General features: G+C 35.9%; 1 protein-coding gene across 1 annotated transcript; it reads left to right on the plus strand.

Moving 5' to 3' along the window:
* Positions 1 to 5,225: 5,225 nt before the first annotated feature.
* LOC117319040 (protein DDB_G0287365-like) lies at positions 5,226 to 25,821 on the plus strand. Its single transcript, XM_033873948.1, has 14 exons — positions 5,226 to 5,357; positions 9,506 to 9,731; positions 14,709 to 14,872; positions 15,839 to 15,992; positions 20,695 to 20,877; positions 21,108 to 21,335; positions 21,689 to 21,793; positions 22,538 to 22,674; positions 23,096 to 23,168; positions 23,276 to 23,415; positions 24,632 to 24,765; positions 24,862 to 24,931; positions 25,217 to 25,353; positions 25,698 to 25,821. Exons 1-14 carry the CDS (start codon positions 5,244 to 5,246, stop codon positions 25,705 to 25,707), a joined length of 1,875 nt encoding a protein of 624 aa, XP_033729839.1. The 5' UTR covers positions 5,226 to 5,243; the 3' UTR covers positions 25,708 to 25,821.

Raw genomic sequence — 25,821 nt, forward strand, 5'->3', positions numbered from 1 at the left:
CTATCAGGTTACTTTACATTAATTTACCCAGAATGTGAATCTTACGAAAATTGAAGCCATGTGTTGCAGGAGGAATACTCATTCAAGGTCAAACCCACTAACACGATTACTGTTCTGTAAATTAAAGACAAACAATAAATATAAAGAATGAATCATAGCTGGAGGCCTTTCAATCCAACAAACATCGAGATTCAAATTACAATGTGAACGTATCAAATGTGGAGAAACACACTTAGATTGAAAAAAAACGTTACTGATAGTCGAGGACTCGTTTAAAAGACTCATCAAACTGTTATGAAACATTAATATCTCTTAATAAAAGCAACTTTAGATTAAAACGATATATGAAATTCCACGTTGAGCTCAGTTGATTACATAGTGACACGGCCTGGTAGGTACACTTGACTCATTGACTCCTAACCAATATATATATATATATATACAAACCCCCTCGAGCTAGCCGTGACTGACAGATAAGCGAACTTGGTTAAAAAGTTAACTTAATTGCTATTGACCTGTATACTTAAACACAAAGATAAGCTGACTTAATCCACGGTATACATATGTTGATTATACAAACAGTATAAACTGTTAGGGATGCGTTTTCTGCAGAAAAACAACAATATGTTGCAAATGATGCAAAAAGGCGATCTTCATGTTCGAATATATCTTTTATGACAGCAGGACTACCGAGGATCGTTGCTATTTGGACGTCCCGACACGAGTTAGTAAGTAATACAAACACATGGACCATTGACTAAAAAAATACGTCACCTAAAGTTTGCACCGATGAACTAGAGCAATCAAGTATACAAAGAGCAACTGCATCTTCTACATTGCACTGTGCACATGATCATTCGCAGTTAGATGGAATTCCCCATAGCTTTGCCACATTTCTACAAGTTTTATTTGGATAAGGGAAACATTTAGCACGGTACCATAGTGGTGAAGGGCTTATCTTACATTGTAGACGTTTGAATCTAGATAATTCATTACAGACATCATTACAGACATCATTACAGACATCATACAGACATCATTACAGACATCATTACAGACACCGAGACGTTCGCTCCACTGTGAGGATGTTTCCGATATTTTTAATTAGGAAATCTCCAGTTTGCAAAAACTGGTACAAAAATTCTTGCAGATCATATTTGTTAAATATGTTCCAGATGTCAAGGACAAAACCTTTTCCATCACAGCAAATGTCAAAATATACATGAAAAAGACGCAGTAAGAATAATCTCTTTGCTGTAAAACGTGCATCTGTTCTGCATAGAGCCGAAACAAAGTTTCGATAACTAGATGTTTAGACATATAGATGTAAGGTCAGGCATACTAAGGGCAATATCTGATCTAGTGTGCCTCGGATAATCTTGGATGCTTCAATGCGATTTCATTCGGTCTCTGAGATTGAATACCAAAGTTCACAGCAAAATAGACTTCTTGGCAATACAATTGTTTTATACAGCTTTGCACCGGTAAAAGGGCTGATTCCAGAACCAAATAAATTACAATTAAGCAAAGCAAAACATTGACAACGTAGCTTGTGAACGATTTCATTGACATCTGGACAGCCTGATCTGAAGTTGTTCAGAAGGATACCGACATGTTTATATTGATAGATTCACAGACAGCTTCATTTCCGAGGTTCCAATTGCGTGTTATTTTTGAAAAGACACTTTTGCGTTCATTAAAAATCAATCACGGTCGATTTGGATGCGTTGTTGCTAATTATAAATCGCCACTTACAACTGTAATTGTAGCAGATGTCCATGGAACTGTCCAAACCAAGTTTACAAAGACAAAAGGGTAATAATCATCTGCTTGAGTTTGACAATTAACATTAAATATTTACATCATGTATACATAAAGAGTATTTTGAATCACATAATTCATCCAGTAACTCATTAATAAAAACTTATCTAGCCAGGGAGAAAAAATGCTCCATTGACGCGTATCTTGGCATATTTTGAACCAATTAGATTTACATTGTAGAGGTACATATTCAATTGTAGGGGCGGCGTTTGGTATAAACAGTCAGGTGTGTTGACCACACTGGTTGATACCTACATTGTAGGGGTGGCGCTTGGTATAAACAGTTAGGTTCTCGAGAATTGTAAAATCAACATTTAAGTGGTAAAATATTTGAAAGCATGTTATCCAACCAAAGTGTTGATTTCTATTCAGCGGGGTATTTAATGGTTTTGATACATTGTGGTCAAATTCCGTCATAAAATATCGACATCTTTAAAGCAGATCAGATATCATTGATAACTCTAATTCAAAGAACGAGTTCAGGTTCTTAAAGTGACTTTTACCTTATATTTCGCCCTCAGTAAACGGAGACTCCGCTCTATAAATACTAAAATATACCCATAATGTAGGATACACGAGCCAATACCGTCAACTTTTCTGTTTTTGTACACATTTTCGGGGTGAAAATATTGTTCACTTCGACTGCTGCTTGAAAACATGATCATGCTCGATTTATGACCACAAATGATTGTACAAATGATGTATGTTGTCCATACAGCTTCGAAGCTACGTAAGATGGCCTTACTCAAACATAAGTGCCATTTGTAGCTTTATTCACATATGACCTTTTCAAATATTACCGTTAACAAATACTACCCTTTCCTTGTAACATCAATGCTATATTTTCTTAACAAAATCGTGTCGTTACTTTTGAGGAACTGAGACTGGACGGAGAAAACAACTAAATGACTCAAAGAGGCTCCCAGTCCTACCAGAAGATGTCGAGGACAAGTGAGTTAGTAACGGTATACAAAACACAGATAGTACCATATCTAATCTAATCAGACCTGTGATTACCGCTCCTCTACTACAGTGTATCGTAGAGTATCGTACAGGAATTGACATTACAAGTCTAATTTTAATTAGTTGGTATAATATCACACGTACATTTTACTCTACATGTACCTATGTGATGGTACGGATGAGCTGTGATTCTAGAAAGTACATCAAATTCACTACGGCATGTGAAATCATGTGAAATCCTCGTATTCGGCCATGGAGTGGTACACGTGGATTCCAGGGTCAAGGCCTAGTATATGGTCACTAGGATTAACCCTGTCAATACACCGCGGGACAGGCGACACAGACATTGATTAGTGAAGTTGATAATAGGGGGTAGATTTACGGTTGAAATAATTTAATTAATGAGAAAATTCATTGAACTGTGTATAGAACGATTTTGTTTACCCCTCTACATACGTCACATGGCCTTGTAAATACAGGACAAGTTTAAATACTGATGTCCTCCTTGTTTTGAAATGAAAGTAAAATGTCGAGGTCTAAAGTTATCATAAATTGGTAAAATATACATTACTTCTACCTGGATCATTCTCTAGAAAACGACAGATATTAACAAATAGATAAATAAAAAACAACTTGCAAACTATCTAGAAATGAAGATTAGAATTTTGATAAGGTAACCTTTTTTTAAATTCAAATAATTGCATCAAATGAAATGTTATTGAAAAAATATCTTAACATAGTGGAAGAATCAAAAGAAATATATTTTGAATGAAAAATGGAGATACATTTCTGAAGGAAATAAAATACTTATAAAATGTTATACATTTTAATGAAATAATTTTTTTCAAATGTAATAAATTTTAATGAAATAAAACATTTATTAAATGTAGCATATTTAAATGAAATAAAGGCATTTATCAAAGAAATAGGGAAACAAAAGTAGGATTAAGGGACCTGTATTTTTTATGAGATATGTCATCAATTACAGTTATCTTCTTAAGATTGGGGTACAGTATATAATCAAACCACGTATCATTGTATGCTGTATCGGTATATATGTTTGTATTTAAGACGAAATTAGTAGAATGCTACCACATGTAGCCAAATAGTGATTTTCTAATATTGCAATAGGGTAGCTGTAACATACATATGGTATATATCGCACAATTATAAAAACAAAACTTGTGTGTTACGCTCTACTTAGCATACCGGAGACCATTCACCCGGTACAAAGTACGAAGTCCGCGACTACCTCTGTAATGTACTGTTAACCGAGAAATACCCGCGGTCGATTTATTTTCCGTATGTCCAGACACGGACACTGGCAGATTCTTATGGCGCATTTTATTTCCCTGTACTCGGTTTCATCATGCCATGTCAAAATTCTTATAAACAACATATACACACTGTTCACGGTCCTTTAAAAGCGTTCATAAAAGTTAAACTACACATCACTTGCTCTATTTTACATGTTTCATTTGTTAATGACTATTTTGAACTCTTGACTTCGCTTCTAGATTCCACACTTGGCGCCATGCAGCATACCTGACAATACCTAGAAGGACGAACAGGTGTATAATGCAGCTCATGTCCATGACTCGTTTACAATCCTATGATGTATTGAAGTGGACTGTGGACACTTCGTGATTTCGGGAAAATGTGATCTCGAAAAAGAGTCTTTGAAAATGAAACCGCGAAAATTGAACGCCATGAAATTCATTGGTTGACACTGTATGAATTACGCCAGCGGAACTAAGGTGATAAAAACGGAGCCGTAGGCACATCTAAAAGCATCGAACACATTAAGACATAACAGTTCAGACATAAATAGGTATGATATTAGTAATTACTCCTTTTGAATACAAGAGTGAAGTTAAATAGTTTTTCGTCATCAAAAGTAATTTATTTGACAAAAATATCAAAATATCCTATTTTACACGAGTTCCATAAAGACTGCGATTGTCTATCACACAGAACCATGACCATAAAAACAAGACGACCATCTATTATCAAGTATGAGCTTTGCAAATAATCCACATACAAAACTAATACTGAAAGTTAATGTTAGTGCTTCCATATTCCGAATGACAAATAACCTTTTTTTTTACTTAGATATGTTCATTTAACGGCCCTCTATATGAAAATGTAGGCTTTTAATGATATATGTTCTAAATACAATAGTTTTACACACTGGCATTGACCATGGCCGTACCCAACTCTACAGAAAGCCTAGATCATTACGTGAAGTATCCCCAGGCCAAGGCTGTACGCTTCTCTCCATTTTAATGTTTGGGCCGTGTTGGGACGAGGCTGGTGCTATATCACTAGAGGCCATATCTACTCGACTACACATCCAAATTTAAGATAAACAAAATTAGATTTAAATCAACTGAAGGCGGCAAACATATAAAATCAAACAAATTTAACAACGATGACCATTCAGTCCAAGTCTGCTTACCATGCCGGCCATGCGATTCGCGTTGGTGCTGCTGGTCATTTCGATGACCAGTGCTTGTCCGCACACCACTGCGGGCCTTAAAAAATGGTCTGAGTCCTCTACTTGGGAAGATGGAGTAAGTACAGTTATTCAATAAGATATTAATTCTATCTCAGTTGTAAAGTTCATATACCGCTATAACAGTCGTATGATGTATACCCTACTGATATAACAGTCGTATAATGTATACCCTACCGATATATCAGTTATATAATGTATACCCTACTGATATATAATGTATACCCTACTGATATATCAGTTATATAATGTATACCCTACCGATATATAATGTATACCCTACTGATATATCAGTTATATAATGTATACCCTACTGATATATCAGTTATATAATGTATACCCTACCGATATATAATGTATACCCTACCGATATATCAGTTATATAATGTATACCCTACTGATATATAATGTATACCCTACCGATATATCAGTTATTTAATGTATACCCTACTGATATATCAGTTATATAATGTATACCCTACTGATATATAATGTATACCCTACTGATATATCAGTTATATAATGTATACCCTACTGATATATCAGTCTATAATGTATACCCTACCGATATATCAGTTATATAATGTATACCCTACCGATATATCAGTTATATAATGTATACCCTACTGATATATCAGTTATATAATGTACACCCTACTGATATATCAGTTATATAATGTATACCCTACTGATATATCAGTTATATAATGTATACCCTACTGATATAACAGTCGTATAATGTATACCCTACCGATATATCAGTTATATAATGTATACCCTACTGATATATAATGTATACCCTACTGATATATCAGTCTATAATGTATACCCTACTGATATATAATGTATACCCTACTGATATATCAGTTATATAATGTATACCCTACTGATATATCAGGTATATAATGTATACCCTACCGATATATAATGTACACCCTACTGATATATCAGTTATATAATGTATACCCTACTGATATATCAGTTATATAATGTATACCCTACTGATATATCAGTTATATAATGTATACCCTACTGATATATCAGTTGTATAATGTATACCCTACCGATATATCAGTTATATAATGTATACCCTACCGATATATCAGTTATATAATGTATACCCTACTGATATATCAGTTATATAATGTATACCCTACCGATATAACAGTCGTATAATGTATTCCCATGCGCGGAGGTAGAATAATTTATCAAATGAACTATGTCAACTTGGTTTCAAATTCTAGTTTATTAAATGAGTTATATTTAGTGGGATTAGTGCGCAGTGGAATTTTGTTCCATATATCAATAACATTAAGGACTGTAGGCCTACCACATTCTGTAGTATTCCCGCAGTTGGAAACGAACATTTCCTATGATTAGCGCTCGATATGATATGTTCGTTGCCAACTGCGGGCATACTACGGTATACGCAGTCAAAATGAGGCACAATCCTTATATCTACATCAAACAAATCATTTAAATACAGCACGAAGAAAATAAAATTCACTCAGGGTGTGTTGCGACGTTGGTAAATACGGCAGTCGTGGTTGCTTAGATAATATAGTTTCAGTGAATCTACGTAAAGACAATAATATTGTTAACAAAATCAAAAGAAACAACTCAACAGTTTTGTTAAATACCTTTTACGTTTTTGATTAATTGATATATTCACAATCCACAATTTCCATCTCAGATTAACTATGGTTGTCAAGCACAGCGTGTATTGACACAGATTTAGTAGTGACTTGGTCTATTGTTCTGTAGGAACTGAACGCTTCAGCCATTTGTTGTTAACTTACCTCGTGGAGAAGTTAAATATGCAACCGTTTCCGCAAAATTCAGTTTGAGTTTTGAAAAAATACTCGCTTGACGTCAGCTTTTTGTGAGAGATCAGCGAGTAACAGGAGAAAACGGTAAAATTGCGTTGATCAGTCCTTTCAAAATGGCGCCGTCTAGCAGTTCTGAAATGCTTGAAAATTTCTTTTGATTGGATTCAATATCCTTCTGGATGTTAGTTAATTCATCTTTTATTATTGTTTCCATAACATGGATTTTTTGTTGTTTTGTGAGTCTTCGTATTACACAGTCTAGCTCATCTGTGGACAGGTTTACAAAGGTTTCTGTCATTGACTCTAAAGTACTTTTTCTTTGTGTATTTTCACAAGCTGGTGTTGGCAAAGTGATCAAATTTCCTCGATTTCCCCTCCCAGGTGGTTGCCATTTTCTTTTCCGGGACTGTTCCTGTGCATGCGTGGAATTTGTACCAGGTTGACAATATAAACAGTCATCTTGGGAGTGTGGCATAAATTCTGTAAGTTTCATTGATGTAGAAAAAGGTTCCTTTCGGTTGGTAGAAACACGGTATCTGTAAAATACTGCTGCATGAGCCCGGCATATATCTGAAGGGTGTTGAAAATCATTGTCAGCTTGCAAATCAACCCCATATATGTTTTTGATATCTGATATGAATCGCAGTTTTGGTACTGGCTTGACAGCAGTTCCTCCACAAATCCTACATAGTTTAGCTAATGCTTCTTTGTGACATTCCATTAAATCAGGTAAATTACATTCTTGACCCAAGACACGATTATCCACACTGTCTATTAAAACATAAATACACATTATCAGAAAATTATGCCTCTTTAGTTAAATGGATTGAAAGCTAACAATATATTAAACATCTTTTATAGCAACATAAGATATATTCATTATAACTGACCTGTAACATCATGAAAGTTATGATATAAACAAATTGATGTTTGATAATTTATTCTATGGTTTAATTTTCCATTTTCTTATGCATTAATCACTCCTGAATGAAGTTCGATATAACAGTAAAAACATTGAAAATAACAATATCATCAATAGATTTAAAAAGAATTCTACAATATTGCAAAATATTATTTAATTATCGAACAAAACTCTACACACATACAAAAAAGGTGTAAAACAAATAGTTATATATTGACAACACAAACAAAACAGATATTTGTTCAAGCTAACTATACTTCGGCAGTGCATGACCAACTCACTACACACTTGTTAGTCAGAGTTGTTCAGGCTAAAGCCATTAGGTTTTTTTTCTTTGTAGTGATGAGGAACAACAATTAATGCTCCCTGATAAGAAAAGTCATGAAAAGCCATAACTTACAAAAGTAAGGTAAAACCATAACTTTTCCAATTTAAAAGTTACGGTAAATCGTATCTTTTAGACAAAATGTAGTTGGAATAGTGAATTTATAAAAACGTACTTTCTCTTAATAAAAAACGTAATCATGACATTAAGCACATTTATGGATACATTACAGCATTCTTTATCATCTGATACCAGATATAGACAGCAGACATGGCCTTTGCTCATCACAGACAGTCTCAAACTTACCCTCTGAAACAGCACTTTTTCCACCTTCTGCAGCCATTTTCTCAGAGACAGAGGAAAATTCCCGATCATAGAGATGCTTAAATTGAGGGGAGGGGTCATTATTTTCAAATTATACGAAGGGATATGTCATTATTTGATTCAGGCAGCAAGGAAACAGTAAAAAGTACCTGCTTACACTTAAATTAAGAAAGTAATGACCAGCCATCACTTTCAATGGTCATGGTTTACCATAAACTCCCAGACTGTCTAGTTGACGTTCCGATAACGTCGCAAATAGGGAACGTCATAATTTTGATTCCGTGCTTATTAATCCGCTGAATCTTTTTTTCCCCACTGCATACATGCTAATCATTCACAGTCCGAGTTTATTAAGCTGAATAAGGGAGCTGTAAATATTCGTGTGTGTACTTCACGAGAAGACATCATATATTAACATATTACGACAGGAAGATCACATTGCGGATTAACAATATTAACTCAAATAACTCACTGTGTTTATAATAAAATATATCAATTAATATTATCTACCTTCTGATTTAATGGAGCCCAATATTTTACAGCTTATCTTGTTTAATTATATTAAATACACTTCCAGTTATGATGTATCTCACAACTTGATACTTTACTCCAGTTTGACGATACTTAAACAATTTATCTTATTGACATTATCTTTCCAATCAGTGATCGTAAACACTTCCTACCTGCTTGCATGTAATCAAATATTAAAATGAACAAAAAGGCTGACCCGTAACTTGGAACTAAGAAAGATATTAATTGGTGTTAAAATGTTGATATCTAGTTTTTTTTTCTAATTTGCTGTACAGGTCCCGGATGAGGGTGAAGATGTCACAATCACTACTCCTATTCTACTGGACGAAAGTCCCGGGGTGGACCTAAACAGTATAACAATATCAACTGGTGGTCAGTTAGTGTTTGCTCCGGACAGTGACCTTGTTCTCCGGACATACTACATCCATATTGATGGCGGACGAATGGACATCGGATCGGAGACCTGTCGATACACTGGGGACGCTAAGATCCAACTTCTCGGTGAGTGTATACCAACGACACATCCCTTACCTGTCGGTGAGTGTATACCAACGGCACATCTCTTACCTGTCGGACAGCACCATCACCCCCTCCCCTAGATATACCATCTCTTACCTGTGGGTGAGTGTATACCAACGGCACATCTCTTACCTGTGGGTGAGTGTATACCAACGACACATCTCTTACCTGTCGGTGAGTGTATAACCAACGACACATCTCTTACCTGTCGGTGAGTGTATACCAACGGCACATATCTTACCTGTCGGTGAGTGTATACCAACGACACATCTCTTACCTGTCGGTGAGTGTATACCAACGGCACATCTCTTACCTGTCGGACAGCAACATGATCCCCCTCCCCTAGATATGCCATCTCTTACCTGTCAATGAGTGTATACCAACGACACATCTCTTACCTGTCGTACAGCACCATCATCCCCCTCCCCTAGATATGTCATTTCTTACCCGTCGGACAGCACCATGACCCCCCTCCCCTAGATATGTCATCTCTTACTGTCGGACAGCACCATGACCCCCCTCCCCTAGATATGTCATCCCTTACTGTCGGACAGCACCATGACCCCCCTCCCCTAGATATGTCATCCCTTACTGTCGGACAGCACCATGACCCCCCTCCCCTAGAAATGTCATCCCTTACTGTCGGACAGCACCATGACCCCCCTCCCCTAGATATGTCATCTCTTACTGTCAGACAGCACCATGACCCCCCTCCCCTAGATATGTCATCCCTTACTGTCGGACAGCACCATGACCCCCCTCCCCTAGATATGTCATATCTTACCTGTCGGACAGTACCATGACCCCCTCCCCTAGATATGCCATCTCTTACCTGTCGGACAGCACCATGATCCCCCTCCCCTAGATAAGTCATCCCTTACTGTCGGACAGCACCATGACCCCCCTCCCCTAGATATGTCATCTCTTACTGTCGGACAGCACCATGACCCCCCTCCCCTAGATATGTCATCCCTTACTGTCGGACAGCACCATGACCCCCCTCTCCTAGATATGTCATCCCTTACTGTCAGACAGCACCATGATCCCCCTCCCCTAGATATGTCATATCTTACCTGTCAGACAGCACCATGATCCCCCTCCCCTAGATATGTCATTTCTTACCTGTCAGACAGCACCATGACCCCCCTCCCCTAGATCTAGTTTACCCGCGGCAAGTCATATTTACTCCTTGGGAAATATGACATGCCTTGGGTAAACACATCGTCAAGTCTTCCTGCAACCATGGCAATAAACGTATAATATACCATCCGTGGTTATGATAAATTATAATATACTCTCCGTGGTTATGATAAATTACAATATACCATTTGTGGTTATGATAAATTATAATATGCTCTCCATGGTTATGATAAATTATAATATACCATCCGTGGTTATGATAAATTACAATATACCTCCGTGGTTAGGATAAATTACAATATACCATCCATGGTTATGATAAATTATAATATACTCTCCGTGGTTATGATAAATTACAATATACCATCCGTGGTTATGATAAATTACAATATACCATCCATGGTTATGATAAATTACAATATACCATTTGTGGTTATGATAAATTATAATATGCTCTCCGTGGTTATGATAAATTACAATAAAGCTATCCATGGTTATGATAAATTATAATATACCATCCGTGGTTAGGATAAATTATAATATACCATCCGTGGTTATGATAAATTTCAACATACTCTCCGTGGTTATGATACATTATAATATACTCTCCGTGGTTATGATAAATTACAATATACCAATCGTGGTTATGATAAATTACAATATACCATCCATGGTTATGATAAATTACAATATAGCTATCTATGGTTATGATAAATTACAATATACCATCTGTGGTTATGATAAATTACAATATAGCTATCCATGGTTATGATAAATTATAATATACTCTCCGTGGTTATGATAAATTACATACACCATCTTTGGTTATGATAAATTACAATATAGCTATCCATGGTTATGATAAATTACAATATACCATCTGTGGTTATGATAAATTACAATATAGCTATCCATGGTTATGATAAATTATAATATACCATCCGTGGTTAGGATAAATTACAATATACCATCTGTGGTTATGATAAATTACAATATACCATCTGTGGTTATGATAAATTACAATATACCATCTGTGGTTATGATAAATTATAATATACTCTCCGTGGTTATGATAAATTACATACACCATCTTTGGTTATGATAAATTACAATATAGCTATCCATGGTTATGATAAATTACAATATACCATCTGTGGTTATGATAAATTACAATATAGCTATCCATGGTTATGATAAATTATAATATACCATCCGTGGTTAGGATAAATTACAATATACCATCTGTGGTTATGATAAATTACAATATACCATCTGTGGTTATGATAAATTACAATATACCATCCGTGGTTAGGATAAATTATAATATACCATCCGTGGTTATGATAAATTACAATATACCTCCGTGGTTAGGATAAATTACAATATACCATCCATGGTTATGATAAATTATAATATACTCTCCGTGGTTATGATAAATTACAATATACCATCCGTGGTTATGATAAATTACAATATACCATCCATGGTTATGATAAATTACAATATACCATTTGTGGTTATGATAAATTATAATATGCTCTCCGTGGTTATGATAAATTACAATAAAGCTATCCATGGTTATGATAAATTATAATATACCATCCGTGGTTAGGATAAATTATAATATACCATCCGTGGTTATGATAAATTTCAATATACTCTCCGTGGTTATGATACATTATAATATACTCTCCGTGGTTATGATAAATTACAATATACCATCCGTGGTTATGATAAATTACAATATACCATCCATGGTTATGATAAATTACAATATAGCTATCTATGGTTATGATAAATTATAATATACCATCCGTGGTTATGATAAATTTCAATATACTCTCCGTGGTTAGGATAAATTATAATATACTCTCCGTGGTTATGATAAATTACATACACCATCTGTGGTTATGATAAATTACAATATAGCTATCCATGGTTATGATAAATTACAATATACCATCTGTGGTTATGATAAATTACAATATAGCTATCCATGGTTATGATAAATTATAATATAGCTATCCATGGTTATGATAAATTACAATATACCATCCGTGGTTATGATGAATTACAATATAGCTATCCATGGTTATGATAAATTATAATATACCATCCGTGGATATGATAATTTACAATATACCACCCGTGGATATGATAAATTACAATATACCTCCGTGGTTAGGATAAATTATAATATACCATCCGTGGTTATGATAAATTACAATATACCTCCGTGGTTAGGATAAATTACAATATACCATCCATGGTTATGATAAATTATAATATACTCTCCGTGGTTATGATAAATTACAATATACCATCCGTGGTTATGATAAATTACAATATACCATCTGTGGTTATGATAAATTACATCATCATCATCATACTTTATTTCCTCCGGTTGGAGATTTTAAATACAAGGAAATCGACATAAAAAAAGTAAATGAACAGAGGAATTAGAAGAAAACGCGAAAAAAAAAATATGTATATACATCGAGATGCAAGCGCGGCATTGAAACGGATTTTCATGTCCGCGCGAAACAGTTACGTTGGGTTAAGTCAAGACATTACAACAGACATCGCGTAACACGAGCGACAAATCGAACAGATTTCATGAGGAATTGTTCATAGTCTGTATCGTCAATGAAGGGAATTCCTGTATTGGCTCCGAATATGGTGCGGGTGAAGGCAGTAGCATCCATTCTCTCAATGAAATGGAATACAGTTGGACCGAAGGTAATGAGAATGTCTTCCATAAAGCTTTGTTTTAGAGCAATATTGACTATACAATCAGCACACAGATGAATTACTGCGACGTCATGAGACATTGTGCAGAGTGGGCATTGTTCATCAGCAAGGCCACTAGGCAGAGCCAACACAGAACATATATAATAAATGTTTTGCATATCGGACGGAGATTCCGCAGCATGCCACAAGCTATATAGGTCATATGAGCAATGAATCTTTTGGAAAAAGGAGAAGTCATTATCATTTGCCATACGTTCCTTGAGAGCCGAGTTTTCGTAGGACCTAATAGTGGATTTCACTATGCGTTTCCATTGGGACTTGGTTGGAAATATGTAAGACCGTAGATATGTCTCCAAATAATAAAGAAGATTGTATTTCCGGAGTACTTTAACTATATCAGGGAAATATCATTTATGGTTAGCTGGTGTGTTGGGTAACACTGAAATATATAAATGTAGACGTATGGTAAAAATTTGCTTCGGCAGATAGGATTGGTCCATAGCTATCATTTTTTGTAGAAACAGTAGTTTCCTCCGGTCGACTTCTGCTGAGATTATGAAAAGACCAAGTATAGATTCGGCTATATACCATCCATGGTTATGATAAATTAGAATATACCATCCGTGGTTATGATAAATTAGAATATACCATCCGTGGTTATGATAAATTAGAATATACCATCCGTGGTTATAATAAAGGATAAGATACCATCCTTAGTACCACATTCATGTACGTATTAAATATTTAGATAAGGGACCGCAGTGACCAAGTGGTAAAGATGTTCCGACACTTTATCACAAGCCCTCCACCTCTGGGTTGCGAGTTCGAAACCTACGTGGAGCAGTTACCAGGTACTGACCGTAGACCGGTGGTTTTTCTTCGGGTACTCCGGCTTTCCTCCACCTCCAAAACCAGGCACGTCCTTAAATGACCCTGGCTGTAATAGGACGTTAAACAAAAACAAACGAATTCATACATGTTATGTTTCCCCCGATGTCCTGTTGTTATTTTCCCTGAAACCCCCACATTAATGGTAATGTGTAATAACTAGATGTATGTATATTCCAGGAAACTCGAACGAGACCTATACAGTCCCAGGATTCGGGAGAAAGTTTATTGGAGTGGACGTCGATGGAACTCTAGAGATACACGGGGAGGATAAATTATCGTGGACAAAGATAACTGATACAGTGGAGAAACTATCAGGGGACGCCTTCACCTCTCATGATGTGGTAAGATACGTGTCATAAACATTAAAATATCAGAGGGGACGACTGAACCTCTCATGATGTGGTAACGTACACCAAAGGATGTATCTGTAGATACGTGTCATAAACATTCAAATATCAGAGGGGACGACTTCACCTCTCATGATGTGGTAACGTACACCAAAGGATGTATCTGTAGATACGTGTCATCAACATTAAAATATCAGAGGGGACGCGTTGACCTCTCATGATGTGGTAATGTACACCAAAGGATGTATCTGAAGATAGTATCATCAACATTAAAATATCCGTTGTTCCTTTAAATATGATTTGGCATTGAAATTTATAAATATATTGTAGTTGACTAGCACAATTAACAATTTTACAGCCTATCTAATTTAGAAACATTACTCTGAATATGCTGCATATTGTCTGAAAACTAAACGTCTTATCCTGATATATTAGATGTCATGTACATGTAGATTATGTTCATATTTATCCCGTTCAAGGTTTGTTTCAAACTGATCAGGTCGAATTCCAATAAGATAGATTGCCCGGTCGATATTTGATAAGGTATATTTCAATATAATAGATTGCCAGGCCGACTGCTAAGTCGACTTACTGATTGTTAGCAATACATTTGTTTTGAGGGGCATCAAAACAACAAATCCAGTCAAAACAGTGATATGGTGCAATTTAACTGAAGTAACTTGGTAAACTTTTGATATGTATCATAACAAACTGTGGGCATTGCTGTTGACATTTAATTTGTTGAGTTGGTTTTAAATTTCAACAAAAACAAGAGAAAAATGCATGTTTCAGGGGGACATAATTAGCTCATTTGTATCGCATATATTGTACAAACTAGCCATGTCGATTTTGCTCACAATGTGTTAGATGCATTGCAATGCTGACAATGCTGTTCATAGATCAACGATTTGTCTCTGGTGTCACTGTATTTGCAAATAACGAATCAATAATGATTAACAGATCAACAAGGAAGATCAACTAAAAGGCCTGATTGTAAAGTCTTACGACCCGGCTACAGGGACGGAGGACCGGGAACAGGGAGTATTCCGTATCGGCACATCCTCCGAAAAGAGCTTGGAAAAAGCAACTGATGCCTTCATCGCTTACATAGACGGTAGGATAAGTTATAATGATACACAGACGGTAGGATAAGTTATAATGATACACAGACGGTAGGATAAGTTATAATGATACACAGACGGTAGGATAAGTGATAATGATACACAGACGGTAGGATAAGTTATAATGATACACAGACGGTAGGATAAGTTATAATGATACACAGACGGTAGGATAAGTGATAATGATACACAGACGGTAGGATAAGTTATAATGATACACAGACGGTAGGATACGTTATAATGATACACAGACGGTAGGATAAGTTATAATGATACACAGACGGTAGGATAAGTTATAATGATACCAGGACGGTAGGATAAGTTATAATGATACACAGACGGTAGGATAAGTTATAATGATACACAGACGGTAGGATACGTTATAATGATACACAGACGGTAGGATAAGTTATAATGATACACAGACGGTAGGATAAGTTATAATGATACCAGGACGGTAGGATAAGTTATAATGATACACAGACGGTAGGATAAGTTATAATGATACACAGACGGTAGGATACGTTATAATGATACACAGACGGTAGGATAAGTTATAATGATACCAGGACGGTAGGATAAGTTATAATGATACACAGACGGTAGGATAAGTTATACTCATACATACACAGACGGTAGGATAAGTTATAATGATACCAGGACGGTAGGATAAGTTATAATGATACACAGACGGTAGGATAAGTTATAATGATACACAGACGGTAGGATAAGTTATAATGATACACAGACGGTAGGATAAGTTCAATGATACACAGACGGTAGGATAAGTTATAATGATACCAGGACGGTAGGATAAGTTATAATGATACACAGACGGTAGGATAAGTTATAATGATACACAGACGGTAGGATAAGTTATAATGATACACAGACGGTAGGATAAGTTATAATGATACACAGACGGTAGGATAAGTTATAATGATACAAGGACGGTAGGATAAGTTATAATGATACACAGACGGTAGGATAAGTTATAATGATACACAGACGGTAGGATAGGTTATAATGATACCAGGACGGTAGGATAAGTTATAATGATACACAGACGGTAGGATAAGTTATAATGATACACAGACGGTAGGTTAAGTTATAATGATACACAGACGGTAGGATAAGTTAAATGATACACAGACGGTAGGATAAGTTATAATGATACACAGATGGTAGGATAAGTTATAATGATACAAGGACGGTAGGATAAGTTATAATGATACACAGACGGTAGGATAAGTTATAATGATACACAGACGGTAGGATAAGTTATAATGATACACAGACGGTAGGATAAATTATAATGATACAAGGACGGTAGGATAAGTTATAATGATACACAGACGGTAGGATAAGTTATAATGATACACAGACGGTAGGATAAGTGATAATGATACACAGACGGTAGGATAAGTTATAATGATACACAGACGGTAGGATAAGTTATAATGATACACAGACGGTAGGATAAGTTATACTCATACATACACAGACGGTAGGATAAGTTATAATGGTACACAGACGGTAGGATAAGTTATAATGGTACACAGACGGTAGGATACGTTATAATGATACACAGACGGTAGGATAAGTTATAATGATACACAGACGGTAGGATAAGTTATGATGATACACAGACGGTAGGATAAGTTATAATGATACACAGACGGTAGGATAAGTTATAATGATACACAGACGGTAGGATAAGTTATAATGATACACAGACGGTAGGATAAGTTATAATGATACCAGGACGGTAGGATAAGTTATAATGATACACAGACGGTAGGATAAGTTATAATGATACACAGACGGTAGGATAAGTTAAATGATACACAGACGGTAGGATAAGTTATAATGATACACAGACGGTAGGTTAAGTTATAATGATACACAGACGGTAGGATAAGTTCAATGATACGCAGACGGTAGGATAAGTTATAATGATACACAGACGGTAGGATAAGTTATAATGATACACAGACGGTAGGATAAATTATAATGATACAAGGACGGTAGGATAAGTTATAATGATACACAGACGGTAGGATAAGTTATATGATATACAGACGGTAGGATAAGTTATAATGATACACAGACGGTAGGATAAGTTATAATGATACACAGACGGTAGGATAAGTTATAATGATACACAGACGGTAGGATAAGTTAAATGATACACAGACGGTAGGATAAGTTATAATGATACACAGACGGTAGGATAAGTTATAATGATACACAGACGGTAGGATAAGTTCAATGATACGCAGACGGTAGGATAAGTTATAATGATACACAGACGGTAGGATAAGTTATAATGATACACAGACGGTAGGATAAATTATAATGATACAAGGACGGTAGGATAAGTTATAATGATACACAGACGGTAGGATAAGTTATATGATATACAGACGGTAGGATAAGTTATAATGATACACAGACGGTAGGATAAGTTATAATGATACACAGACGGTAGGATAAGTTATAATGATACACAGACGGTAGGATAAGTTATAATGATACACAGACGGTAGGATAAGTTATAATGATACACAGACGGTAGGTTAAGTTATAATGATACACAGACGGTAGGATAAGTTAAATGATACACAGACGGTAGGATAAGTTATAATGATACACAGACGGTAGGATAAGTTATAATGATACAAGGACGGTAGGATAAGTTATAATGATACACAGACGGTAGGATAAGTTATAATGATACACAGACGGTAGGATAAGTTATAATGATACACAGACGGTAGGATAAATTATAATGATACAAGGACGGTAGGATAAGTTATAATGATACACAGACGGTAGGATAAGTTATAATGATACACAGACGGTAGGATAAGTGATAATGATACACAGACGGTAGGATAAGTTATAATGATACACAGACGGTAGGATAAGTTATAATGATACACAGACGGTAGGATAAGTTATAATGATACACAGACGGTAGGATAAGTTATAATGGTACACAGACGGTAGGATACGTTATAATGATACACAGACGGTAGGATAAGTTATAATGATACACAGACGGTAGGATAAGTTATGATGATACACAGACGGTAGGATAAGTTATAATGATACACAGACGGTAGGATAAGTTATAATGATACACAGACGGTAGGATAAGTTATAATGATACACAGACGGTAGGATAAGTTATAATGATACCAGGACGGTAGGATAAGTTATAATGATACACAGACGGTAGGATAAGTTATAATGATACACAGACGGTAGGATAAGTTATAATGATACCAGGACGGTAGGATAGGTTATAATGATACACAGACGGTAGGATAAGTTATAATGATACACAGACGGTAGGATAAGTTATAATGATACACAGACGGTAGGATAAGTTATAATGATACACAGACGGTAGGTTAAGTTATAATGATACACAGACGGTAGGATAAGTTATAATGATACACAGACGGTAGGATACGTTATAATGATACACAGACGGTAGGATAAGTTATAATGATACATACAAAGACGGTAGGATAAGTGATAATGATACATACACAGACGGTAGGATAAGTTATAATGATACACAGACGGTAGGATAAGTTATAATGATACACAGACGGTAGGATAAGTTATAATGATACACAGACGGTAGGATAAGTTATAATGATACATACACAGACGGTAGGATAAGTTATAATGATACATACACAGACGGTAGGATAAGTTATAATGATACACAGACGGTAGGATAAGTTATAATGATACACAGACGGTAGGATACGTTATAATGATACACAGACGGTAGGATAAGTTATAATGATACATACACAGACGGTAGGATAAGTTATAATGATACACAGACGGTAGGATAAGTTATAATGATACACAGACGGTAGGATAAGTTATAATGATACACAGACGGTAGGATAAGTTATAATGATACACAGACGGTGGGATAAGTTATAATGATACACAGACGGTGGGATAAGTTATAATGATACACAGCCGGTAGGATAAGTTATAATGATACACAGACGGTAGGATAAGTTATAATGACACACAGACGGTAGGATAAGTTATAATGATACACAGACGGTAGGATAAGTGATAATGATACACAGACGGTAGGATAAGTTATAATGATACACAGACGGTAGGATAAGTTATAATGATACACAGACGGTAGGATAAGTTATAATGATACACAGACGGTAGGATAAGTTATAATGATACACAGACGGTAGGATAAGTTATAATGATACACAGACGGTAGGATAAGTTATAATGATACACAGACGGTAGGATAAGTTATAATGATACACAGACGGTAGGATAAGTGATAATGATACACAGACGGTAGGATAAGTTATAATGATACACAGACGGTGGGATAAGTTATAATGATACACAGACGGTAGGATACGTTATAATGATACACAGACGGTAGGATAAGTGATAATGATACACAGACGGTAGGATAAGTTTTAATGATACACAGACGGTAGGATAAGTAAATACATCGTTATCAAGTTACGGAATCATGAACCGAATTCATTCTTCATTTCTGGGCTATTACTGGATGTTACAAATAGGTGTAATGTACAACTTGTACATAACCAAACAAGGGCAGTGCGACACTGTCCTTATAAATGCTACAATTCGATTACAATCTCTTCTGTTTCATTGTAGCTATCCCGGACGGCAATGTAGTGGCCATTGCGGTCCGCAAGTTTATCATTGACAGAGAAAATTCTCTGAACAGAACACGGTTCTTTGACGCCCTGGAGACGCTTGGTTACGGAGACGTTACTGGGCAGAGTGAGATCAGAAACTTGGTTTTCTATGACGGATTCGCCATGGTGTTAACGAAAGGTCGGTAATGTAAAAAAAGAAAAATCAAAACAAAATCGATTTCTTATATCTGTAATAGAAGTTATATACTTACAGTGCCACGATAAAATGCGAAAATATTATAAGGACCTTTCACCTTTTTTCTTCTTTAAAATTGCGAATTGGATCCAAAAGATGTCGACAGAAAAATTGTTTTCATATTCATGTAGTAGTGAAAATGGCCGTTATATTTATCGAACTTTTATCTATAGGTGACCCCTCGAAGACTGTTGAGGGATTCGAACCATACAAAGTTGGAGGACTTCACCAGACGTCTACAGCCTCATATCTATCGGAGGATACTGGCCTTAAATACTTTGTATTCAGTTACACTAAGTCCCGTGGGTTCGGAAAATCATTCGTCGAGTTTCAAGTTACCAAAATGACAAAATCCTGTCCTATCATCAACGTCATTGATGACGTCACTTCCTGGAAAACGGGTGAGTTAATGTACATTGAATTTTGCTTAATTTTGCAATGTTTCAATCGTATGTGTACCCCACACAAGCCACATTCTAGTTTATACAGGAAACAGCGTCTATGTAATAATATCACTATTCAAAGGTGTCTTATCGACGCCATCCCATGTAATAACTACTACATTACCCCAATGTTTACAGCAAGGGAAATACTCGATACAAATGGCACTGTCGTTGGTTAAATAAAACGGAATACAGGATAACGTCAGAGAAAAAGGTCATGCCCTGTGATGTACACGAGATAATGTTTTCATCAAGCAGTGAGCAGAAAACGGATACTTTTATTAATTTAGGTTAATCATTGTATCATACAGGGGATCGCGTCATCATCACCTCGACTGACTACGACTGGGAACAGGTGGAAGCCGGCAGAGTGATGGACTGTGATAATTGTCTTAGTAGCCAGGTCAGGGTCGACCGTAAGTCATTTATCATTGTCGGTATCCTTTGTAGATTTCATCTGATGTATTCTCTTTGACTTTTAAAAGAGCTCAATAAGTTTCTAGTCGAAATGCTGAATAATATAATTTCTTGAATATTTCGAAGAGCACATGTACTGAAGGATAGATCTGTTGGTTCAGTTTTCACATCTCATGTTCTCATTGTTATAATGTGACATAACTGGGTTTGTCCTATATTCGTAAGGTGGGTGTCGTCGTGACCTATATTTGTAAGGTAGGTGTCGTCGTGACCCATATTTGTAAGGTGGGTGTCGTCGTGACCTATATTTGTAAGGTGGGTGTCGTCGTGACCTATATTTGTTAGGTGGGTGTCGTCGTGACCTATATTTGTAAGGTGGGTGTCGTCGTGACCTATATTTGTTAGGTGGGTGTCGTCGTGACCCATATTTGTAAGGTGGGTGTCGTCGTGACCTATATTTGTAAGGTGGGTGTCGTCGTGACCTATATTTGTTAGGTGGGTGTCGTCGTGATCTATATTTCTATGGCGGGTGTCGCCTTGACCTATATATGTAAGGTGGATAAAGTAGAAGACGTTTACCCTGCGGACCACCTGGTCGCGTTATTATTTTTGTACTTTTTGAAGTTATCTCCATTCAAGAAAAATCTACTGTTTTCCCTCGTTTAATCGATTTTAAGTTCAGATTTCGGTTTTCCTTGCATGTCTTTATTCTCTGTTCGTTGTTGAACACAATTTCTTGACAGTTTCTCCGAAATTTACCCATTATGGAAAAATCTTCAAAAATGTGGACATGCGTGCCGAGATTGCTGTTCTGACCAGAAATGTGGTGATTGAAGGTGTAATGGTTGATTTTGCAGACGAATTTGGAGGTCATATCAAGGTTAGCATATCTGAAATATTCAGTTATCAAAACATGCTTAATTTACGTGGAGATGTTTGTAGATATAATGCATGTGTATAAGTGCACTCGCGCGCGTGTATGTGTCTGTCAAATAACTATGGCTTCAGCTTAATAAAGCTGACAGTAGATTTGAAATGAAAATGCTTCATTTAAACTTTAACCTATAGTAAACACAGAACGCGATTTCAGAAGATAACCCATTACCATTGAAAATCATTAAAGGAACAAAAAGTGCAAAATTTATGTTTATAAAAATGCTATTATGCTTTTTCAATACGGATATGTATTTTTTTCTTTTGTTATTTATTAAATGTGGCATAGTCATGTTTTCAATATTTGTCGGTTTTCAACTGTTTCGTTTTAACCAGTAGTGCACTAACATCTAGAAATGTCTTTTTAGGCTCTCAAGGGATTTAAAGACTTCCACATTGAGGGCGCCGAACTCGTCCATATGGGCCAGTCTACATCAAAGGGTATACTTTATGTTTATTCAGAATACTGTTGACTTTCGTTTTAATAATTATTACGTTATATAACACTTACGGTTGGCTAGATTGTAGTGGTACTATACTGATTCCAGGTAACTACCCGATACACTGGCACATGTGTGAGGATGTGCGGGACCCGGCTGTTTACCCCTCCCCCACATACGCCCGCGGGAACTCCATCCACCAAACATACGCAAGATGCGTCACTGTTCACGGCACGCATGGAGCTAAGGTACGAACTCATCACATCACTCATTGTTACAAAATCAAAAAACAAACAACAACAACAACGTATTAGGTCTTCGCTATAGACGAAGCTAATTAGGTAAGCACGAACTCGTTACGTCACAAATTGTTACAAAATCACCAGCACCACATTTCTGGTCTTGCTATACACGGAGCTAATCCTCCTGGTATCTGTGGTCGTTAATGGAAGTAAGTGTATACTGTATATAGCTTACATATCGCAAGTGTACATGTTTCAGACCAAGTAATGATAAATATATGTCATTGGGACCTATTAACGTAATAAAATATTGAAAATTATGAAATCTATAAAACTATGAGGCTAATTCACCTCCCCATCCATATTTTGATATTTTCTTATTTCCTACTTTGAGTTTATTTTCCTTAGTCCTAGGTATCAATACTTTAAGCCCTTAACATCAGAAAGAAATGAGTAAACAAAAAACAAAAAAAACCCCAACAAAACCCAGTTATATCGGCATCTTACTGTATTGATACTTTTTTAAGGTGTTCTTTAGACACATCTCAACAAGTGTAAGTTAATTCAATTAACGGTGTTAGAGACATCTCTTCAAGTTTAAGTTAACTCAATTAACGGTGTTCATCTCATCAAGTTTAAGTTGACTTAATTAACGGTATTAGACACATCTCATCAAGTTTAAGTTTACCCAATTAAAAGTGTTAGACACATCTCATCAAGTTTAAGTTTACTAATTAACGGTATTAGACACATCTCATCAAGTTTAAGTTTACCCAATTAAAAGTGTTAGACACATCACATCAAGTTAAAGTTTACCCAATTAAAAGTGTTAGACACATCACATCAAGTTAAAGTTTACTTAATTAACGGTGTTAGACACACACTATCGGGTGTGATTGTATTCACAGGAAAAGGTTCCTATTAACACAAACATATGTATATCAGGACTTTTCGCAAATTTAAAATCGCTTTGAAAGGTCTTACTTTATATAGCACTATAAAAATAGCCCACCGTTCTTTATCAAAAGTCAAATAATACAACGTTTATATCTAAACATGTTTTCATGTCTTTCAAATGCCAGTTATAATTCATGTCATTAAAACATCTTATGTCTGATGATCGGATAAATGTTTTGAGATAATACATCTGACATTAGTAATTTATACTTACTTGCTTACTTACTTACTTACTTACTACTTACTTACTTACTTACTTACTTAGGTAATGGATAACGTCTGCTTCGACAGTATTGGTCACGGTTTTTTCCTGGAAGATGGTGGAGAAAAATGGACGACAATATCGGGGAACCTTGGTGCTGGCCAGCTCTTTGGCGATCTTATACAGACCGACAATATGTAAGTAATGTACCCCAATTAAGCCGTCGTATTTGGAATGTGGATATTTAAACATTTGGCATGTCCAGGAATCATACAATGTCGCTGTTGTTCCAGGAAACCATCAACATTTTGGATCACAAACCCCCTAACCGTGTTGGAGAATAATGTTGCGGCCGGCGGACAGGTAGGGGCCAGTAATATTCTTTACCCGAGTTTCAAAATTGATATCGTTATGATAAAAAAAGGAAATAAAATAGGAATAAATTACAGAAAAAAATAATAAATCTTAAGCTGATGGCAAATGTATTAACATAAGTTTTTGTCGAATTTCGATATCCGTATGCCATTTGCATTTGGACTATGCAGTGAATCAGTTAAGAGACATGTCAGAATCATCTCGCTGGTTGTCGAATTTGACATCATCAGAGTAGACATGATATATGTACAGAACATTTTACACTGTCTACAGGGTATCGGTATATGGTACGTTTTCTCACTGAAGAACCTATGGGACCATCAAAGGGTAAAGGGTTCATGCAGTACGGAGAAGCCCAACAAACCGCAATCACCAAATTTAGTAACAATGTGGCACATTCCAACAGATTGGTGAGTATTATACTTTTTGACCACATGCTGAAGACGTACATTCGTAGCAGAACTTATACACAGTCAAACTCACATGTCTTTGCCCCTAAAATCTTAATGTTTTATGTAGACCCCAGGTAGTGATAATCAAAAGGACGAAACACCTAGGTTTGTATGTGTGTGTTAAGATTACCTTTCTTAATCTTATTTAAAGTGTTTATAGATATGTCGTGTTTCTGGTTTAAAATCATGTACTGAGTTTCGATAATAAAGTTATGTTTTGTTCTTAACTTGATTGCATATGCTGCTTTATATGACCGTAAATGTTTTTTTTTCGAATAAGCATAAATATATTTTAACCTTAGGACGGTCTGAGGTTTGACGATAGACTGGATGAGAATGGCACCCTTTTGCGTGGTAATATGTACAACCCATTGGTAACTCCATTAGACATCGATTCTGATGTCGCACTCGTGGAGTTCAACAGAA

The sequence above is a fragment of the Pecten maximus genome, chromosome 2 (assembly GCF_902652985.1).
Source record: "Pecten maximus chromosome 2, xPecMax1.1, whole genome shotgun sequence".
In the NCBI taxonomy this organism is placed as follows: domain Eukaryota; kingdom Metazoa; phylum Mollusca; class Bivalvia; order Pectinida; family Pectinidae; genus Pecten; species Pecten maximus.

What these genes read in the sequence shown, in the direction of transcription:
- LOC117319040 (XM_033873948.1), top strand. Translation starts at nt 5,244, where the DNA reads ATGCCGGCCATGCGATTCGCGTTGGTGCTGCTGGTCATTTCGATGACC. An exon ending in CGCTAAGATCCAACTTCTCG is followed by an intron (nt 9,732 to 14,708) that starts GTGAGTGTATAC and finishes TGTATATTCCAG; the next exon opens with GAAACTCGAACGAGACCTAT. An exon ending in CGCCATGGTGTTAACGAAAG is followed by an intron (nt 20,878 to 21,107) that starts GTCGGTAATGTA and finishes TTTTATCTATAG; the next exon opens with GTGACCCCTCGAAGACTGTT.